General features: G+C 34.2%; 1 protein-coding gene across 1 annotated transcript in view; it reads right to left on the reverse strand.

The window, feature by feature from the left end:
- Positions 1-21,014, reverse strand: part of RBFOX1 (RNA binding fox-1 homolog 1) — a 233,266-nt gene that overhangs the window by 2,598 nt on the left and 209,654 nt on the right. The window contains 1 exon segment of the mRNA XM_042864325.1: positions 11,325-11,377. Within this exon segment, the coding sequence (XP_042720259.1) occupies positions 11,325-11,377 (53 nt within the window).

Here is a 21,014-nt window from a genome sequence, read left to right on the forward strand (position 1 = left end):
GCTTTCAGCCTTATGTGAACAGTAACCCCATTCTGTCTCATTCTGTATAGCCATCTTATTTTTCAGATACAAATGCAAAAATACAAACTTAGGTTTTTATTTTGTTTTTTTTTTGTTTTTTTTTTTTTGTTTTATGAAAAGAGGACACTCGCCCTTTTTTATATAACAGAATTGATACTTCACAAGTGGAATCTGATTAAGTTCCTATATAATCAGCTGAGGGATAACTGAGAAAGAAATGGTTGCATGGCAAATGCATGCAATCTTACACCACCCACTTCTGTGAGTCCTGGGCACGAGGCAGAGAAAAAGTCCAAACTAACAGAACTGAACATTCCTACCTACCTTTGGACATCCTCAAGGAAAAAGCATAAACTTCTGCAGACAAAACAGTCTTTATTGTCCATTCACTGAGCCAATATTTACAAGAGCATGAGGGATTAACTTTGCAAGGAAATGCTAAGTAAACCATCTCTTAGGACAACTAGGCTATGTTAAAGAGATCCAACCCTGAAAAGGCAGATATTTCACATAAATGCCTCTTACTACCTGATCAACATCAGAGTCACAGATTTACAGGTGACATGTTTTTCCTTTCCAAAACTATGTAACCACACATCCGGATGAAAGAACAAACAAACAAACAAAAGTAGAATAAAGCTTAGTAAATACAATCTTTAAAGTGTATGTACAGTGGTTGGCAGGGGACCAGTTCTGAGCAGGCCCCTTTTTCCAGCAACACTACAATGCTACCACTGTAGTCCTTTAAAATCTATGAGTATTGCATGGAGTTGAGCTCTATTCCTCTTGCATTTTTCACTGTTTGGTAAGAAGGATCAGCACTTTCCCAAATTGATGTTTGACTCCTTTTTTCAAAATGCTGACTAATTTTGAGGGTCAAGTTTTCACATTAAGATGATTGGGCTTAATTCTTAGAGATCCCAAACACCTGCAGCCCCTGCAGTTCTCCAGATTTGGTCATTCTGAAAAGCAGGCATGTATGGACCTTGGTAATCATGGTCTGGTTGTCCAGACATAAAATGAGCCATTCCTCTCCTTTCCTTTATCCCAAACTTATTGAAATGTTTCTGTGTCATTTTACATTAATAAAAAAATGTAAAAATATTTTGTGGCAATTACTATCCTTAAATCTTTATAAGTTTAAAGGATACTTACTGTGTTAAATTTCAAGGACAGATTACCTATTACTTTTAATGCAAGTTTTGAGCAAAGGCTAAGTGCAGCTTATTTCTCCCGATAAAGAGTTCTATGACATTCTGTGGCAAAATTTGGATGTTGGCTGAAATGTCTCCAATTGTATTATCATGTTTACTCAGTACATTTAACTTTCTATTAAGGGATAATACATTGAAAAGGAATTAATTTACCAAAGTTTTGAACTAAAAGTTCATGAACAGGGGTTCTAATTCTCACCAAAGCTATGTTTATCTGTGCATAAATATACACAAATATCCAGAGGAATCAGAATGTTGTCCAGTCATCTTCTATCTTAGGATCTTAACCTCAGGGAATTATGTGTAAAAGACTTGCATAAAATACAACTATTTCCTTTTTTACATCCATTATATTGGACAGTGAAAGATTAAATTTATAATGTAATTCCATTTAAACAGTTGGTACCCATGAATATTTGAAAATTATCTGAGGCAATGAACACCAAAATAACCAGGCAGTTGTTAATGAAAGAAAGAAAGGGAGAGAGAAGAAGAGGAAGGGGAGGAAGGAGATGAAGGAGAGGAAGAATAATTCTGATCGGCCAGCTGGGTAAGCATCACTTAGTAATCCTTTGAGTTAGAAAGAGTTCTTAGTGCAGGTTTGGCACTGGTCACAAACTCTGCAGCCTCCTTGGATGGAAGAACTAGCAGCTTTGCAATGTTTCTCTCCAAATTGGGATGTAAGCACTATAATAGTTGGAGATTTAAAAAAAATTAGCTTTGATAGAAGACATAATAGAATATCATATTTCTTGTTCATCTTCATGAGGTGAAAAAGACTCCTTATTTTCCTTTGTATATTTATTTTTCAAGTCTGAGAATTGATTTAAAAATAATTATATTTTTAATTTCCTCAAACCAGATGTCATTTGAACAATAAGCAAACATCTAGAAAGGGAAAACAATTAATTTAAAGCTAGACTCATTTCCAGATCTACACATTTCCTTAATATCCCTAGTAACATAGAGGATGAATTGCATATATTATTATTATACATGCTTTAAAATCATGACTATTATTTTTAGAACAATGGGAATTGGTATAGTTTTAAAGTACTGCTTTTTTTAATTATTTTTTCCTGATTAACTTTTATTGTCATAAGACTGAGTAAGAACTGTTTATTTAAATTTAGACCTGGAAGAACCGTGTTGTAGTGGAAGCTGTCAACTACACTGGGACTTACTGTGAGCTTTTTTTCACTTCTCTGATCCATGCGGTCCAGCAGGGCTGCATTTTGACTCCATACTACATCCTCCATTCTTGCTGCAGAATATATAATATTGCCTTACAAAACCAAAAACCAAGAGCACACTGAGTCAAGCATGGCAAGGAATTACGTGGCTGAAACTCAAGGCCCTCTTGTAAGTAGGAAGGAACAAGCCCAAAGAGTGCTGAAGTTTTATTAAATTAGGTGTATATTTAACCTAACTCATCACTGAAACGATGAACAAGTGTTTAATGGTGGAATGTTGCTATTAGTATTACAATGATCTTCTACAGAAATCTGGACAACTGAGAGGAAAATATGGATAAATAAATATTTTAAGCTATTTCCAAAGATAGATGATAGTTCCAACTCAGTGTTTTTTGTCCTACTGTGTAAACAATGCTTTTTCCTTTAAACAAAAGAGAGGTGAAATAATCCTAATGTAAAAATGGTGACCTATCCTTTTTGTTTGTTTGTTTGTTTTTTAAGCAGTATGTTGGAATTCTACTTGAATAAATGTTTGCAAGGTAAACATGAAACAAAATGTAAAGAAGCACTCCTCCAAATTGTCTCTAAAAGAAAATAAAGTAGACAAAACTAAATTGAAAAATTCTCATTCCTGCAACCTCCTCCATACACTTGATGCACATAAGCACAACCCTGGAAGAATATATTTCCAAAGGGGAGAGAATCCGTGCTCAGATATTATCTGGGAAAAATGCATTGAAATTCCTCTGTGATGAATAGACTTTTTTCTCCTCAGGGTGACCTCTACCTTCAGAATATGATGGTTTTATTATGATTAATAAATTTCATTTCCACAGAGGAAAGGAACAGTGTCAGCTTAAACTTAAAGCAAGTAGGTTTCTTTTTAAATGCTAATTTTTAAACACGCCTATGCATGACACCAAATTTAGAAGCTCAGAAGGTTAGCAGAATAGATTCTGATTTCCATGCTGAAAATAGTAAGGTTTTAAACTATATTGTCACACTGAAAATCAGAAAGCTAGTACACAGCTGTTGGTTCATTTATTCACATGCCAGAATGCTTATTTCTTATTAAAATTAGTGGTATTTAAATGCTTTCTGACAGTTTACCCTGAAAATAATCACTCCAGGTAAACAATTTAGTACAATTTCGAACATGCAAATAGCAAAGTATTTCCAAAGAATTAATAGTCAATGTGATCATATGTTCTACAAAATCTTAAATCAATATATATATGCCAAGTTGTACACTTATAAACCCTTGACTCAGGAACACAACTGATGAACAATTCTAATGCACTAGAAATGAGACCAAAGTAAGCTCCACTGTTTTTCAGTATGTCTAGAATAAGTATTTGGAACACAGCAGGAAAATATCCCTTAATGTTTGCTAGCATTTTGTTTTACTGGCACTGTTTTTTAACTACACCAACACCTTTCTATATAATACTAAGAAAAAATTCAACTTTGCAATGCCAACACGCGTAGCATTGTGGCTGCAAACTATTTACCAGCAGCTCAATGCTGAAATCCTTTGCTCAGGCTATGCCTCAATTTCTTCAGCGATTTTCATTACAAGCTTTAAAATTGCTTAAATATTGCATAAAAGGGCAGTTTGTTGTCCAAAACAAACAGAAAAAGAGAATTGGAGAAATTTCTTTTAGCAAGATCTCTGAAATTAAATCTCTCTTTTTAAATCACCGGGAGTAGGCATTGCTGGAACCTCTTAAATAGGAAAGTACGCCTTTCTCTAATTTTAATGACCGTTTTAGGTTCTTTGGCACTGTGGCTATGTTTCATTATACATCCAGGACAGAGTGTGGAACTCTGACACTCACTGGAAATATCTGCAAGCTCCTTAACTGCATATCTACTGTAGGGTTAAATGACAACATTAATAAAGGAAAATTCAGAGTATAGAATTTGCAACATGTTAAAACATTTTCCTCAAGTGTTGCAAAACATAAAATGAGATCTGTAAACACAATTTGATGCGCATATCTTTTTGAACTCAACCATTTTTCCCTGTTTCTTAGAAGACTGGAAGATATTACCAGAACTACAGAAAATGATGGTTCTGTCCTTAAATAAAAACAGAAGTTAAAACCTCAACCAGTAGTCAAGCAGAAATTAAAACCGAAAATAGTAGAACAACCTAACTCTGTGATCTAATTCCCTGTTACTTGCCATATTACCAGCAAAGCATATGGATCTGCTGTGAAGCGCATATTTCTAGCTCTCCACAATACCACTCATTTACTAGCTTTGATTTATAATTGAAAGATCAAGTCATAAAATCGCTGCTTCTTCAGACCTACATGCTCTGAGTCTTCAGAAAGAACAAGCTTAAATTACCAAAACACTTGCACTGACACTTATTACTAAATTTTACAAAAAGACAGTCGAACAAGTCAGCATTCACTAGGTATATTATATATAGGGAGAATATTGTGCAGAGCAATTTTATATTCCCATCTTAACTTATCACCTAGGAAATGAGCTCTACTGTAGGTGTGCCTCTTGCTCTTCAGAAGTGGCACAAAAGGGCAATCCTAATCTCACCTCCAGAACTGCAGAATTGCAATAAAATTGTAGAAAAAAAGATATGAAGGTTTCAGTGAAGTATTGGAAGGAATGCAAGGAAAGCACTGGTTACCTGTGTTATCCACACAAATGATTTCAGTAACTTACTAAAACAGGCTGCTTTCCTCTTGCTCACATGATTATGATATTGGCACTGTGATACCAAAACCAGATGACAGCAGCAGCAGGAGCTCCTTTGAATGCATGCAGAGACACAGCGTATCCCTGGGCAGTATTTTAACCTCAGTCGCTCACCACTGTGCAGCAGTGGTTGTCCTTTTACCTGAAATTCTTTACTATGGTAGAGTGGTATCTGCACATGGTGTCCAAGGCACGTGCAGATAAATACATTAATTTTAGATATAAATATCAAACAAGTGTAGGCGTTCTGTCAACTAAGTGAGCAAATCTCAGAAGGAAATGAGGAAAGGAGCCTATCCTACCTGTTTTTACAGAACACTGAGGAAAATGTTTTGAAGTAGAAACGATTTGCAGTCATTTTCCTGATTGTCAAGGATAAAAATTTGGAAATTCTTAGTGCAAAACTTTAAATGCACAGTATCAAAACTTAAGATCATTCTGTAATAACAGACCACAAAGCATTCCTTTCTTCTGCTGCTGCTAACACTTCACAGATTTACACTGTGGACAGCAGAGGACATGGGAAGACATAGCACTGATAGACAGAGCACAGTGAAACAGCAAAATTTCAAGGTATGCTGCAGTGCTGAACTACTGTATATCTTCAAGGCAGCACAGGATTTCCTCTTAGTATAGCATTACCACTCCTAGGTTTTCACAGAGATGAAGAGTTTTTTATCACAGTCTACCACATGAATAGGGCAATAACAGTTTTCCATGAAGGGATCTTCATAAATACGTTAGTGATAATATTAGAAGCAGTTCTTACTTATTCCTTTTGGTGAAATCAGAAGAAAGCTGAGAAGCCTACTCAGAAGTATCCACATGCAGGGAACAATTTCCACCTCTTGACTTTTATTTTTTTCACATCCAAAATTATCCAATTAATTATGATGCTCATTATTATTTGGCTCATCAATTATTGCTCATTGATGGGAATCTGCAGAAATTTCACTCATTGACGTTCAAACACGAATTTATTTTTTCATTAATGCTACCTTACAGCCTTGTTTGAAATTTGTTAGATGCATCCAAAGTTCAGCTGCTGGATGTAATGTTGGTAAACATTTAAATAAATGGTACTGTTGAATTTGCAGAAATACCGAGGTGTAGCACTGCAGCACAGGTGACATTCCTCCTGTGTGGGTGCTGGGACAGACCTCAGGCAAAAGGTCTGTCTCAGATTTCAATCTCCCTGTTTGGATTTACAGAAGGCCAAAGGCAACTTCCACAAACGTGTGGGGACTTCACTTGACATCTGCTTAAAAATATAACATGCTATCAACACCCCTTTTTTGTATAATCTTCTCAGGAAGACAGATTATGTTCACAATAAAAAGCCACTGGGGAAACTGAGGCTTTGCCATCAGCTGACATTTATTAATCTGTCAAACTTCAGAGAAAAACACGTATTTGATCCGTACAGCATTTGTCTATGTTGGGGCAGTAAATCCTAAGTAACTTCTCATCTAGATCAGTAATAAATAAATACAGAAACTTTATATTAACTTTTAAAGCAGTTTTTTTGTGATAGTGAAGTTCAGTTCATGCCTTAATTTTTTGTTTGTTAAATGTTTAAAATGTAATATGATAAGCTCAGGATATTCATACTGAATCGCTGTTTACTTAATGCACTGCTCTATGATTATACATACATGCACACACACAAACCAGTTTTCCTTTGTACTCTTTTCAGTCTATCAGAGAAATTCTGGTTGCTTCATTTTAAAAACAGCACAGGGGATGCACATGTGCTTATAGGCACTTGTTGAGGGCAAACAGCCTCAACACCATTCACCATTTCTGTTATCAAAGACACTTCACATTGCAAATCCTCCATTTACAAATCACAGAACCTCAGCTTTACCTAATCTTGTCATGTTGTCACAATTGACTAGCCATGCGAACTGACCTAGAACTGTAAGCATAGGGAAGGTAAACTGTCAAAGGGATAATGACGAAGATGCCAAGAGGTCTGTTAGTGTTTTCACTGGGTGAGAAAAAGAAATTAATCAAATTTTATGAAAGAAGAACAGAGGATAACCAAAGTGTTTACTGATTTTTATCAGCCGATCCAACAGCTGAGCATTTTTGCCATCACTACCAAGAGCAGTAAAAGCAGTAACAAATAGGATTCCATGTACGGTCTATTTACAGAAGCAGTAAAAAGAAATTTAAACTGCCAACATGAAGCACACTGGAATTTATAGAAGTTTAATAATATGCACTAATACAACATTCCCTAGTTTTTGAAGAGCAAAAAACTCAGTATGTGGTTTCCAAGGTTTTCCAAAGCAGTTTATATAATATGTACTGTTTGGAAATTCCTTTGAATGATCATAATCTGATCAATATCCCCTACCAAAAACTGAAATATGTCAATGAGATGTATGCAAGCATATATGGCAAAAATTTAAACAGATGTAATTATGTACCACAGTAGAGATAGAGCACTTTAAACATTCTAAGCACTTTTACTAATATTAATTTTCTTTAAATAAATGGGAGCATATTTGCTATTGTTTCTCAAATTAAATTTGTGAAAGTATTCATTTTCACATTTTAATGCAAGCATACACTAAAATTGCAAGGATTTGCGCAATCATGTTCATTAAAAATTGCCAATATTCTTTTCAAACTTTTGATAATACAAAGATTTGTTCCTTTATGCTGCCTGCTTTTATGATGGATTTCTCCTAGAGATGAAAATTAAACCTTTCCTCGTTTAATCTGTTTTCAAGACTGTATCTTTCTCCAAAGAGAGGTCAGTAACTTAACCCAGGACTGTAAACTTCTAAAGCTTCTTCTAATGTACTTCTTTTACACAAACACACATTCCTGCCTCATGGGGATGACTCTGCCCAGATATGTAAATAAATACAGCTACAATTGGATAGATGTTATATTCACCTCCACCACACTTCATTCTGAATTCAAGTGTATATATACCCTTGCCTTTCTCTCTGTTATTTCAAAATCATTAAAAGCATGCACTCTTGGGGGAAAAATACTACCGGCTGTAAAATCACACTGGATTTTTTTGTTTGGAGATGGAAGTTAGATGACAGTTAATAACTGGAGGAAGAAAGCAAAAACAGTATAAATGTAAAATAATGATCCTGTCCCATTTTAACATAAAAATCATAAAATGCAGGTTCATCCTAGAATAAACTTGGAAAAGGCACTATCAATATTTTTTCTTTAAGAACTATAAATTTCAGCTTTACAAAACCTAAAAGAAAAAGAAATATTGATTACTGATTTGAAAAATTGATTTAAAAAGTTGAAGATACAAAATTAACTATGTTCTCTAGCCAACACGTAAATAAACCATGTTTTTCTTCTGGGTCTCTTTCTGACTTATAAGGAGACCAATAGGATAAGATCCCCTTTGCCCCCAACACAATTAATACTCCTCTAATATAACCATTGTCAGAGTTCTGCTAGAGGAAATTCTTCAGAGATCCTTGTTAAAATTGCATCAACAAGCTGGAAAGAGGTCTCAGATATTTTCCCTACCTCTGATCTAGCTCAGGTCTGTTTGCATACTCTTTAATCATGCCTGCCAGAGAAGATCTATCCCAGAAGCATAGAACTTCTCTTCTGAAGAGTAATTATTTTTAGCTTAAAATGCTCTGGATAATAGAGTAAAATATTTTTAAATTTCCCATGGAAATTTTCCCTCTGTCACACACTTGCATATTCTTGCATATATTTTCTTTATATAACGTTCATTGAAGAATAGATATACATACATGAATAGAAATGTATATACCGACACATTACCCTATCATGTTTGATTTCAAGATTACTTCATTTCTAAATTAGGAAAAATAAAAATAAACTTGAACTAAAACTAAAAATAAAAATAAAATAAAGAAAGTCATGTGGCTTAGGGTTAAGTATTGCCTGGAAGGAATGATAAAGCATTAAGAAGAAAAGAATGATTATCAGTAGAATCACCCAAGACTTCCATTTCCATTTAACAACAGAGTTCCAAAGAAAGGTTTACTTGTTATATAATTAGTTTAAGCCTACAAACACGTATATTCTCCACAAGGAAACAATGCAAACACATATACTCACATTTAAAACATTTAGCATATTATCAGTATCTTCTCTTACACCAATTTGGCAAACTTGAATTACTCTAATTGACTTTAGGAACATTACTAGCATATGATATTGTATCATAGACGTTTTGTGTACATCTGAAAAATCAAATGACAGCTACTGTTCTGAAAGAGTATATGTCTATGTATACTTCATGTAGTGAAACACAAAACATCAGATAATAAATTGAATGTCAGTTTACAAATGTGAAAGGCCAAATGCAATTTTGATAACTTGTTCCATAATGGAAAAGGGGTCAGGATATGCTGTAGTTGTTTTTTTTTGTTTTTTTTTCTTTCTTAAATATAGCCAGAATTCCTTTAAATTCTAAAATTTAAATAGACAAAGAACAGAAAATAGAGGCTTTCATTCGCTTGCTCCTTCAGATCATATAACAAAAAAGACCCCTAAAGTTACCTATTGCTGATACGTACACCATAGTGTCAAAAACATTAACAGAAACACTTTATTCACACAATCATTTTAATAGTGGTAATTTAGTGGTAAGCTGAAAAGTTTTAATATATATACACAAAAGTCCATTTTCTTCTGTGTAAATTTCAGTGCACTTTCTGATGAACAAATGTGCTACATTTTTGGAATTTCAGTGAAATGACACACACAGCAAGTATGATATAGTCTGGACACTTTAATTCTGCATGACCTGAGGAAAATTAATGTCTATAGGTGTAAGTATTGCTTAAAAGGGTTCATTCTGCAAAACAGGGGAAGTTATCAAACCAAGAAAATTATTAAAACTATATGTGTGCTTTAAGAACTCCAAGTTAAAAAATTGCTAAAATGAGTTTATTAACTCTTCAAGGCACAGATTTATAAATTAGTTGTCTCCCTACCGCAGTTCACTATCATCCAGAACAGAGTAGGAAGCACAGGTGAAATAATGAATGTCAGAATCCTAATCAGTCAAACGTTGCTTTCTCAAAATGCATTCTGTCAATGATCTAGAATTCTGAGAAATCTATATTAAATAAACAAAGAAAATTGTTTTCTTTTTAAGAAGAACTTTTCAGATTACCACCAAAAATGCTGTGGCTACCATGCAGTATATTACTATCTTAGAAAATAGTGACTTTAGCTATAGTCTTCTCCTCCATAAACATATGTACTTCTGTGTAGGTCACCATGACATGAGCAGAAAACTCTTCACCTTTGATTTACTTCCACTAATGTAAAACCCTCTACAAATAAATACTTCTCGATACCAACTTTTTGTGCCACACTATATATCCTTTCTTCATTCAATACACACATCTTCATGACTTTCTCACATATCATTATTGACAGTGTGGCCAACACTATTACTAAACATATTAGCTTTTGATTTCTTATGTAGCAACATAACATCATCCTTACCTGTATTAAGACTAACATTGTTCAATCTCTATTGCTTAAAAGACAGAAAATCCCTTGATATACTTATAAATTACCATTAATAAATATATTTTAAAACATCATTTGTTCTTCTGTACCCATGACTTACAACATGATAGTATACTAGCAAAACAGCTAAGTCTTTTTACTTACTAGAAAGTGATCCTCTGAACACGCAGACCCTCTCTCCCACTATCTTATCCATAGGATAGACTTTGTGAGTGCTTTAGGGTCTGCAGTACCCTTGTGGGCAATATTTGCCCCCAGAGAGTTGAAAAGAAAACTCTTAAATCTATAGCACTTACAATGTCCTACACAGATCTAAACCTTTACTGTTTTCAGTAGTTGTGGTTTTTTTTTATCTTTTTTTTTTCTCAGTCACCATGACCTTGATTACACCACACAGTAAGCTTTTATGAGAAGGTTTAACATATCCTTACTTTTCTAGGCCATATAATATTTAAACTGGAAATAAAACACCAAAGTCAGCAAAAATAACCTAATGTCTTTTATATGGCAGAATCTAAACTCAAGCTATAAATTAATCTGTTCCGAAAATTTGAATCATGGACTTCCCTATGCTTTCTCTTACGATTAAATGCAGCATGTGAAAAAGGATATTGAGACCTGGATGGATGCATCAAGAAGTATCAATGATTGTTACCTGCAGAGGTGTTACAAGAAATTTCATCTGCTGCAACGAAGACGAATTGATTTCTGCAAGAGAAGATAAAATTCACAATACTGCTTGCTGACTGGGAAATGTGCTAGCTGCCAATTGACTTGATGTTTACAGATGGGGTAGGGTAAGGGTGCTTAATTTCAATGAATGTAGCAAGAAAAAGTGTTGACATATTTCAGTACTAAAGAGTTTATAAGGATCATGAGGTAAACATGCTGGGATCTTTTAAATGAAACAATGGTGATATCTGGATATGGACTATGTACAAACTCTTGCATTGGAAGCTTATGTTTAGTGTTACAGATATGTCATGTCAATATATTTATGAAGTCGAATAAAAATCGAGCTATATATTGATATAGGTACTAAAGGGTACTAATGGAAAATATGCAAAAAGTGTTTTTTGAAAAAAAAAATTGCAATTTACTTCAAACAACTAAAAGGAGAATGTTAAAAGTTAATCATTTTTCCTTATACATGTCTAACATGATTGCAATCAGAAAAAAAATAAATCTGTAACTTATTTTTAAAAAATGACATAGTATATTTCCATATACTGTCATCCAAATACATACAGAAGTTCTTTTGTAGACTCCTAGCAGAATAAACTAGAAATATGACTAATTTAATATAAACCTTCTCTTGCAAAATTCTTTATTAAAACCAGGTAACATAAAAACAGAAATGCTAAATACGCTAATATTTCAAAATGCAGAAATCCTGATTTGCCGTTTCCAAACTCAAAGCAAATAGGACATGGGTTAATGGACATTATATTTAAGGATGAACAAGTGATTCCTTTATACATATTCATAGCTTCCTTGGATGATTTTCTTTTACATTTACTGATGTTTGCATCAGTAAAAGAAAGGCCTAGTAAAGAAATTTGGTATAATTATTTGGGTGCTATTTTGCCCCCACATTGCAGCTAGCTCCTCCAGTCTGCACTGCTAGGTATGGTGAAAAGCTGAGCTTTGAATACTTTAATGCAAGAGTACCAAATAAGAACTAGAAGGAACTACATCTAGCTTGTACAGAAGACTACCTGGAAAACTCAGTTCTGCAAGATAATGAAAACTCTGTTAAGCATTACCTACTCTGAAGCTTCTACTGAAAACTATTCAGTTCAGGAGAGACTGTATCTTAGGTGTAACAGACTTAAGCCCTAAGAGAACAAATTTATCTCCATTAATTCACCTCCAGCATATTAAAGATATTTAAAATTCTTGTTTAAAAAACGTGAAGCTCGCTACCTAAAAGTTTACACTTTGAAAAACAAAGTAAAAAACGAAATAAAAACAAGACAAAACTAAGGGATATGTAATCCAAACTACAGGGACAGGATTAAAGATCAGAAGTAGTAGCATATTATTGCCTTTACCTTATCTTAGATATAGCAGTACCTGCAGCCTAGCATGGATAACTATAGTGACCAAACTGTATTTTTCATTTAACTCTTTCATTTTCATTTGGATGTAGTAGGCAATTTTGTTGTTTTGCCATCTATAGTCATTTAACAAGCCAATAAGATCTATCTTGCACATATGTAAAGAGACAAATTTTAAAAAATTAAGGGGAAAATTTTATCATCATAAATACAAAGCTACTTCATAATTCATAGATAGCATACTTTGTCACTGTATTTACACATACCACTTCTTCTATTATCATATCCTGTGAATATTACATACAAAGAAACACAGATTTTTGCCTAACAGAAGCAATTCAGACTTATCAGCTACTGGCTTACAGAAAACCCTTTTCATTCAAGTCTACGAAACTATAAAATTGTCTTTTCATCTAAATGAAGACATCAATTCTACTTAAAATCAGCCACAAAGTGGCCAGTTGGGAAACTTTTTTTTTTTCTCCATCCAGAACACTGGTGTTTTTATGGAGCATTGTCTCAGAGTTACTATATCTTCAGATGTCGAAGTACAGAATTATCTGTAAGAAAAATGTGTTGGCTTCATTACTTATGGAAAGACTTGAGAATGCCAACCTTTTTTTTTATTTATTAACAACAGGTATTACTAAAAGTGTTCTAAAATCTCACTTTCTATTATCAACGGTATAGTAGTAGAAATTTAATTTTAAAAAATTTAACCCAAAGCCATATTTATAAAAAAAAGTATCTACCAGAAACATTCCTTGTCATACTGCTCCAATTTATAAAGAAAACTTTGCTATATTTTCATTTTATAAAATTCATTTCACAACTCCATAAATTGATCATGAAAGTAAGGAACAAGTTATATGTTATTCTACACAGAAACTGTGTGAATGGTAACATATTAATCTATGGACAGTAACACTAGATGTTGGAATTCTTTCCCTTTTTTAAATGACTATTAGTCATCGTTAGTTTGATAGCTTTAACATTTTTGTAGCAGCAGGTATATTATTTAGTTAAATAGTTAAATTCTGTACTACTATTTACAAAAACTTAGAGGGATAACTAAGACTGAAAGATTCATATATCTCATCTGATCTCCAAAACATGCATTATTCCTTAGTGCAAATAACCCATAATTTACAGGACTTTTGAGTTCAGCTGATCCAGTGATGCGTCACATTCTATTTTACTTAAAGTACATGAAAAGTAGGCCTGGAAAAGGGTAGCTCATTTAACTCAGTGCTTTGAAGCTGCAGGATTGTATCCTTCAAAAGCCAACTTTAAGCATTAACTGCAGTGAGTGTGTAAGGCATAAAACCTCAGGAGTAAGGTATGGTGGAAATTCATGATGCATTTTAGGCTGTTTTAGTGTTGCTCAACATTTCCACACTTCTTATTGACTGAAAAATGTACAAGAAATTTCAGTGAAATTCCATAAAAGAAGTTCTACTCAGTAAGATACAGAATTACTTCTATCAATGTAATTTGTGTATTAACAATGAAAGCACAGGACATAATTTTTACAGCTCTTTCATATATATATATAATTTTTATATTTATATATATATAAACATATATATTTCAGGTGTAAAAGAACACATTTAAAATCCAGAGGACTTTTCCTTCAATATTTTTTTAAAGAAGTTACTCTATGTGAGATAAACAGAAAGATAATTGAAAGAGCCATATTACAAACACGCTGATTTGCATGAATAGTTGTATATATTCAACATGCCAGACATTCACACTCTGGCTAAACACAATCTTTTAAAGCACTGGAGCAGTACCTGTAGGGAGCCTGAGCTCTCTGATGTAAAATAGACAGTGTGGGTCAGGAAAATGTCCTTTTGGGACTCAAAGTGGCTGTGTTCCACCTGAGCAGCTATTTCCAATGGGCTAATGCTTATGCATAGTATAGCTTCTCCTAATCCTATACGTCACTTTCCTATTTATGCTGACAAACTGAAAACTAGCACAGATTTTTACCAGTATTGTAATGAAGTCATTTTTAAAGTTGGAAATTAATGTTTAACTATTCAATATATTTACTGAATTTGAAAAGAAAAAGAGGGAGAGGATACAAAAGTAACATTAAGTGATTTTGATGCTCACTCTTTCTTTGGGATAGTTATTGAGGCTGCACTACCCTATTTTTTCAAAACAGTTCAAGGTTCTAATTTCCTCTGCTCTGCCCCCCATAAACCCCTCAGTACAATCCTTGCAGATATGTTCCTCCAAAGGATAACAAAACATCTTCAGGTTTAAATTTTTCTGCTGTTTAAAAGGACTCTGTTTTGAACAAAAGCAGCTCGCTGCATTAAAAGACTTAGATAACAGAACAGTAAAGCAAACTATTTAAGCAAGCAAAGAGCAAACATTTAAGTGAAGCTTGACTAAGGTATGTCATTATACATATTACATAGTGACAAATATTACTGATTTTGAATTACTTCAGTGTGTGTGCACTCACAGAAATTAGGCCTGATGCACTATTCAGTTTGTTTGGTTTTTTTTTAATTTCATACCACATCCTATTTTTTTCAGCCTGCTTGTAATGTCACAAGTTAAAGAAGAGGCCGAACATTTCATAAATATTTTGTCAGTACCTGCTCCTGCCAAAATGGCACATCTACCCACTTTCAGGAAGGCCTGTCTCACTTCTGACAAATTGCCTTTAACTATGCTGAAATTATACACTCTTACTAACCTAATATGGAAGTTACATGCATAACAAAACTCAATGTAAGTTTATGTAAGGCCTTATATGTGAAACAGTAGAATTGTCTCAACAACTGTCATTACTGTGCAGTATTTCTGCAGAAGTATTTTCTGTTAGCATGTTTCGGTAGTCTTGACCAGTTTTTGAATCACTTTTAAACTACATTTTGGTGGAGTTAGTTTCAAGTATGTGACATCTGCTATTTCAATCAACTTTTAGTGTATGTGGTCCTTCAGGAAAAAAAAAATAACAGAATGTCTGTTTTATGAACATCTATGACTTTTCTTCAAACTTTTCTGAAATTTCCTTAATGTTTTTCATTCAAAATAAACACTATAACCAGTATTAACAGCTCAGCTACTGGAATGACAAACAGACACCAGAAAACACAGAGGCATTCTGGTTTATAACAAAATTATGTCTTTGATACCATATGGAAATACATGTTCCTTCACATGTGGAAAATTGGGAGCTCATCCTCACTGTGAAAACAGCATGAAACTTTATAATTATTGAAATACTTAAGTACTGAAACTCTGATAAGTCATTGATACATAAACATATATAATTATAACCACATTTTCAGTATTTAACTAGACTTCTTTTAAAAGCCTGTAGTATCTTAGAGTAAAATAAAACTCAGAAAGAGCAGAAAGTTACAATGGAGATTGTGTGGTACAGTACAGAACTAACTCTTGCCTGAACTGTAGATGATTTGGCTATTTTAGCTGATAGGAAAATTCAGGACCTGGAAGTGGAAGATACGAAGTGATTGTGGGAATGGGTCTCAGATGCCCTTTTTTTTAAAGATCTGATGGATATAAATAGCATGAAGCACAAATTCAATGTAATTTCAGCACAGAAATCTTTTAATTCTCCTCTATGGATGTAAGAATTTATATTTGTAGAGTACATGGTACAAACTACCAAGTGTTGCCCATGTCCTATCTTCTTCCTAATAGACTGAGTGACAGTTGAATTTTCAACACTATTTATATTCTTCACAGAATATAATTAAGAACAAAATTTTGACATACATATATAATTTAACCCAGCCCTCAACGTTTGTAATCCTTGTTCTTGGAGCTTCCATAAAATCAAAGCCATAGTATGGATGAAGTGAGATTTTAAGAAAGGAGGACGTCCATTGGAATAATTACACTAACTCAAAGAATTTTAAAATTTATAAGAAAACAAGATCTCCTAGCATACAGTAATTATTTTTCATACATCAGAAATCTTGGATTTCACTTACTAACTTCACAAACTAAACAGGAATCATTTTGCTTAACACAAAAGTGCAGCCCCTCCCAACAAAAAGAATACAGCAACTGCTGTAAACAGTGTGGAGTTACAGAGCACGAGACTTTAAGATTTTCATCTTAAACTGTCATGTTGACAGTTCTACCATGAACAATGACAGCTCACCGGTTGAAAAGCTTCTGTAATATTCAAATATGGACAAGGTTTCAGAATTTCCCTCTAAAACAATTTTGGGAAGTCTCCCCCAACTCCCTCATTATGATGTCCTTAATTTAACCATCAAGGCCATTAATAATTTATTGGTATTAATATAATAATACAATAAGAAGGTTGATTTCTTTATTATTGTGCTTTATATTCCCATTGCAGTGAGATCAAAGCATGTTATCATATTCATGGCATTTATATCACAACACGAAGACAACTAAACAACTTTACAGCCATATCCATAGGTTATATTAAATGAAGTATAAATAAAATCATAAAAAGAAAATGTTTCACAATTTATTCATTCAGCGTTACCAAGCTTCAACAGCACTAATAGTAACTTGGTTAACTTACTGTGCATTAGGAAATTGCATTAGGAATTTTACTTTCAGGCTAATTTCTTCAGTGCAAGTGCTTTCTATCCAAGTAATTTCTTTTCACCCTAAGTACTAGCAATGGTACCAAGACAAAGAGGAAAGTCAGATATTCTGCTTTCACTTAGATATTACAATGAGAAAGATAATGCATCTCCCACCTTTATCATTCCTGACCACTTCATTGAATGCTTATTTCTGAATTTCTGAGTCATGTTTATTTCTGAATTTTTGAGTCAGGCCTTGAAAGTATATGGATTAAAACCCTGTATCAATGCAGTCTCTTCTGTCAATACTACCTCACAGAAAAACGAAAAGCTCATCTTGGTTGCCCAAGCAAAGACAGCTCACCCATCTGCCAGGATTTAGCAGCCACTCCAGAAGATTAAGTACCACGTGTGCCTGCAGGGGTGTCTCATGTGCCCTAGAGTGTCTTTGTTGGGGCTAGAGGCCTCCTTTCAGGTGGCTTAATCAAGCTCTTAATTTAATTGCCAGGTCAGTGTTAATGCTGCAAGGTGAATTAGGAAGACAACTGTATTCACTGTAAATAAAACTCTTCCACGGTAGCAGTTGGCATACAAACTTTCCCTCTCTCTTTCCATTAACCCTTAAAGACTGTATAATGATTCTTCATTATACAATTCTAGAAAATTGGCTCTATACTTTGGAACTTACTATTGTTGTCCAAAATATTTTTAATTTATTGCAAAAAAAAAATAATTACACAATGTCTTACATCAACCACTGGAATTTCTCCCTCTATATATTTCCATGTGTATTTTAAATCTGCAATACTTTATTTCCTGATTTATCTACTCTTTAAATAAGAGCTATATAAATATGCCTAGCTCTAACCCATGTTATCTTCCTTATCCATGCAATTTCTCTATGTATGAAGAAGTTTATAATATAATATACATAGTATAAATATCCTTATTAAAAGTAATACAATATTAAGAGTTTAAGTAAGCATATTTATCTGCAAGAAGGACACAGATTTTTAAATGGACCTTAACATTTTTATGTGAAACCTAAAGCTAATAGAAAAATTCTGAACATTGCATATAACAGTAGAATTCATACTGATTTAAGTGGCATAACTGCTCTAAGATTATTAATTTTACTACAATTAGTGTATTCTACACACTCAAACTAAATTCTTACTTCAAGAATTAATCTTGTGCTCAGTGTCAGCAATGTAAGCTAATGTCAGTTTGATCAGGGACTGCTATATTAAAGGTATTTCTGAAGTTTAATCATTGATACATGAAAATTCTGTCTATCACTACATTTTGGAAATATTTTTCACTCTCAGCATTTTAAAGTCAGACTAGTACAAATAATCAGCATTTATATTGGAAAAAACATAACAGTAGCAGAATTGTAAGTGTTAGAAGGGATCTCTGGAGATCACCTAGTCCAACCCCCTGCCAAAACAGGTTTCTAACAGAAGGTTACACAGGCAAGTGCCCAGGCAGGCTTTGCGTATCTCCAGAGAACAAGACTCCACCACCTTTCTGGGCAGACCGATCCAGTGCTCTGTCACCCTCAAAGAAAATATTTTTTTCGTGTTTATATGGAACTTTACATTCCAGTTTGTGCCCATTGTCCCTTGTTCTGTCAATGGGCACTGTTAAAAAAGATTCTGGTCCCATCTACTTGACTTCTGCCCCTCCCTTAGTTATTTATAAGTCTCCTCCAGGGTGAAAAATCCCAGGTCTCTCGGGCTTTCCTCATACAGGAGATGCTCCAGGCTCTTATCAGCTTTGTGGCCCTCCACTGGACTCTTTCTAGACTTTCCCTGTTGTTCTTCAACTGAGGAACCCAGAACTGGACACAGTAGTCCAGGCCTCACCAGGGCACAGTAGAGGGGCAGGATCACCTCCCTTACCCTGCTGGTCACATTCTTTTTAATAAACACCAAAACACCATTGGCTTTCTTGACTACAAGGGCACACAGCTACTTATGTCCAACTTATTGTCTACCAGGACACACAGGAACTTCTTCTGTAGAGCCCCTTTCCAACAGGCAAGCCTGTAACCTGTACTGATGCACGCAGTTATTCCTCCCTAGGTGTAGGACTATCCACTTGCCCTTGTTGAACCTCAGTGGGTTCCTCTATGCCCAACTCTCCTGCCTGTCCAGGTTTCACTGAATGGCAGCACTGCCTTCTGATATGTCAGTCGTCCTGGCTTTACCAGAAAACTTGTTGAGGGTGCATTCTACCACATCACTACTGAAGATGTTGAACAAGATCAGAACAATACATAATCAGGGCTTATTTACTCTTTGTGTATACCATATCACCTTTAAAACAATGTATAATTGAAACACGGTTTATATTCATTTTTGATTTCATAACTATTGTTACAGTTCACTAGTAAACACAGTTTTATCTACAATACTATTTGACCAGTCTCTTAACATACAGAGGTATAATTATAATACAATAGTTAATGAGAGAAATTGTTGCCTTTGAAGTTGATGTCTGGGTGACTTTTACAAATGACTTTACAGCATGAGTTTTTCATGTAGTAATCAAAATTAGTATTAAAGCCTTGATAGAATTATTTAGGAATTCGTTCAAGAAAAAGGAAAATAGAGTTTTACTACACTTTTGGGTTAAACTCTGCAATGCAGACCTCAGTTTTTGCTCCAAAAGTAATGTCTCCTATTTTGTTAAGTCAGCCCACAATATCACAGGTTGATGTTGGTGGGATGACAGTAGAGGCTGAACCTATCTGCCAATACTATGTGGCATTTTGTTGCTGTGCAACAGAGGGCAGCAGAGGGGGAGTCTGACAGAATGACATCCAACATGGAAGTGCACACGAAGCAACAGTGTGTCACTGAATTCCTCCACGTGGAAAAAAATGACACTCACTGCTATTTATTGATGCCTGTGAATGTTTATGAAGACTGAGCAGTGGATGTGAGCACAGAGAGGCAATGGTGGTGCATTTCAGTTGTGGCAACAGCAACATGAAATACAAGGCATGCTCTGGACAGCCATGCAGATTGTTATGAATGTGACATGAGGCTCTTGTTCATTGCTGGTGAAAATGAAAAGCTAATGTGGGTGAATATGTTGAGAAACAGTGTTTTTCACTGAGAGTATGCTCTAGCAAACAGTATTATTTTACTCTATCTGTAGTAGTTTCCATGGAAATAAATAGAAGACATTACTTTCAGAGCAAACTATGACTATGAAACATACTATGCTATTTGCCATAACAAGTTGTCTTTTGGATACATTCGTTAACTTTCTTCTCCCACTCTTGCCATGCAGTATTCTTACAAATTGCTTATGTGTCTAGAGTTCCTAGTTTTGTTCCTAGAGTTCCACAGGTGCGTTCCTTAGAAAGTTGACAATCTCAAATTTTAAGAATAATGTTTTAGACCTAAATAAATGCTTTGGAATTCTTTGAGGTGGGAAAAACTACAATAAAAACATGCAAGATTGTAAATGTCTTGTTTCTGAATTTTGCTAACACAGTTATTTTAAATGTCTTCCTCCAGTATTTCCTTGCCTTACATAAAAGACTTAGTAAATTATATAAGAAATAGATATGGATAAAATCCAATAAACTCCCTATTTTATTAAAAACATTTCATTCTTTGCCTCTTCCACAACACTCTTAATTTCTTCCTGCTTTTAAGGTAGTCACAGTGAAAGTACTTAGGTTGACAATACTTATAGCATGTTCTAATC

The sequence above is a fragment of the Lagopus leucura genome, unplaced genomic scaffold, assembly GCF_019238085.1.
Source record: "Lagopus leucura isolate 7727_CA_CO unplaced genomic scaffold, USGS_WTPT01 Super-Scaffold_760, whole genome shotgun sequence".
In the NCBI taxonomy this organism is placed as follows: domain Eukaryota; kingdom Metazoa; phylum Chordata; class Aves; order Galliformes; family Phasianidae; genus Lagopus; species Lagopus leucura.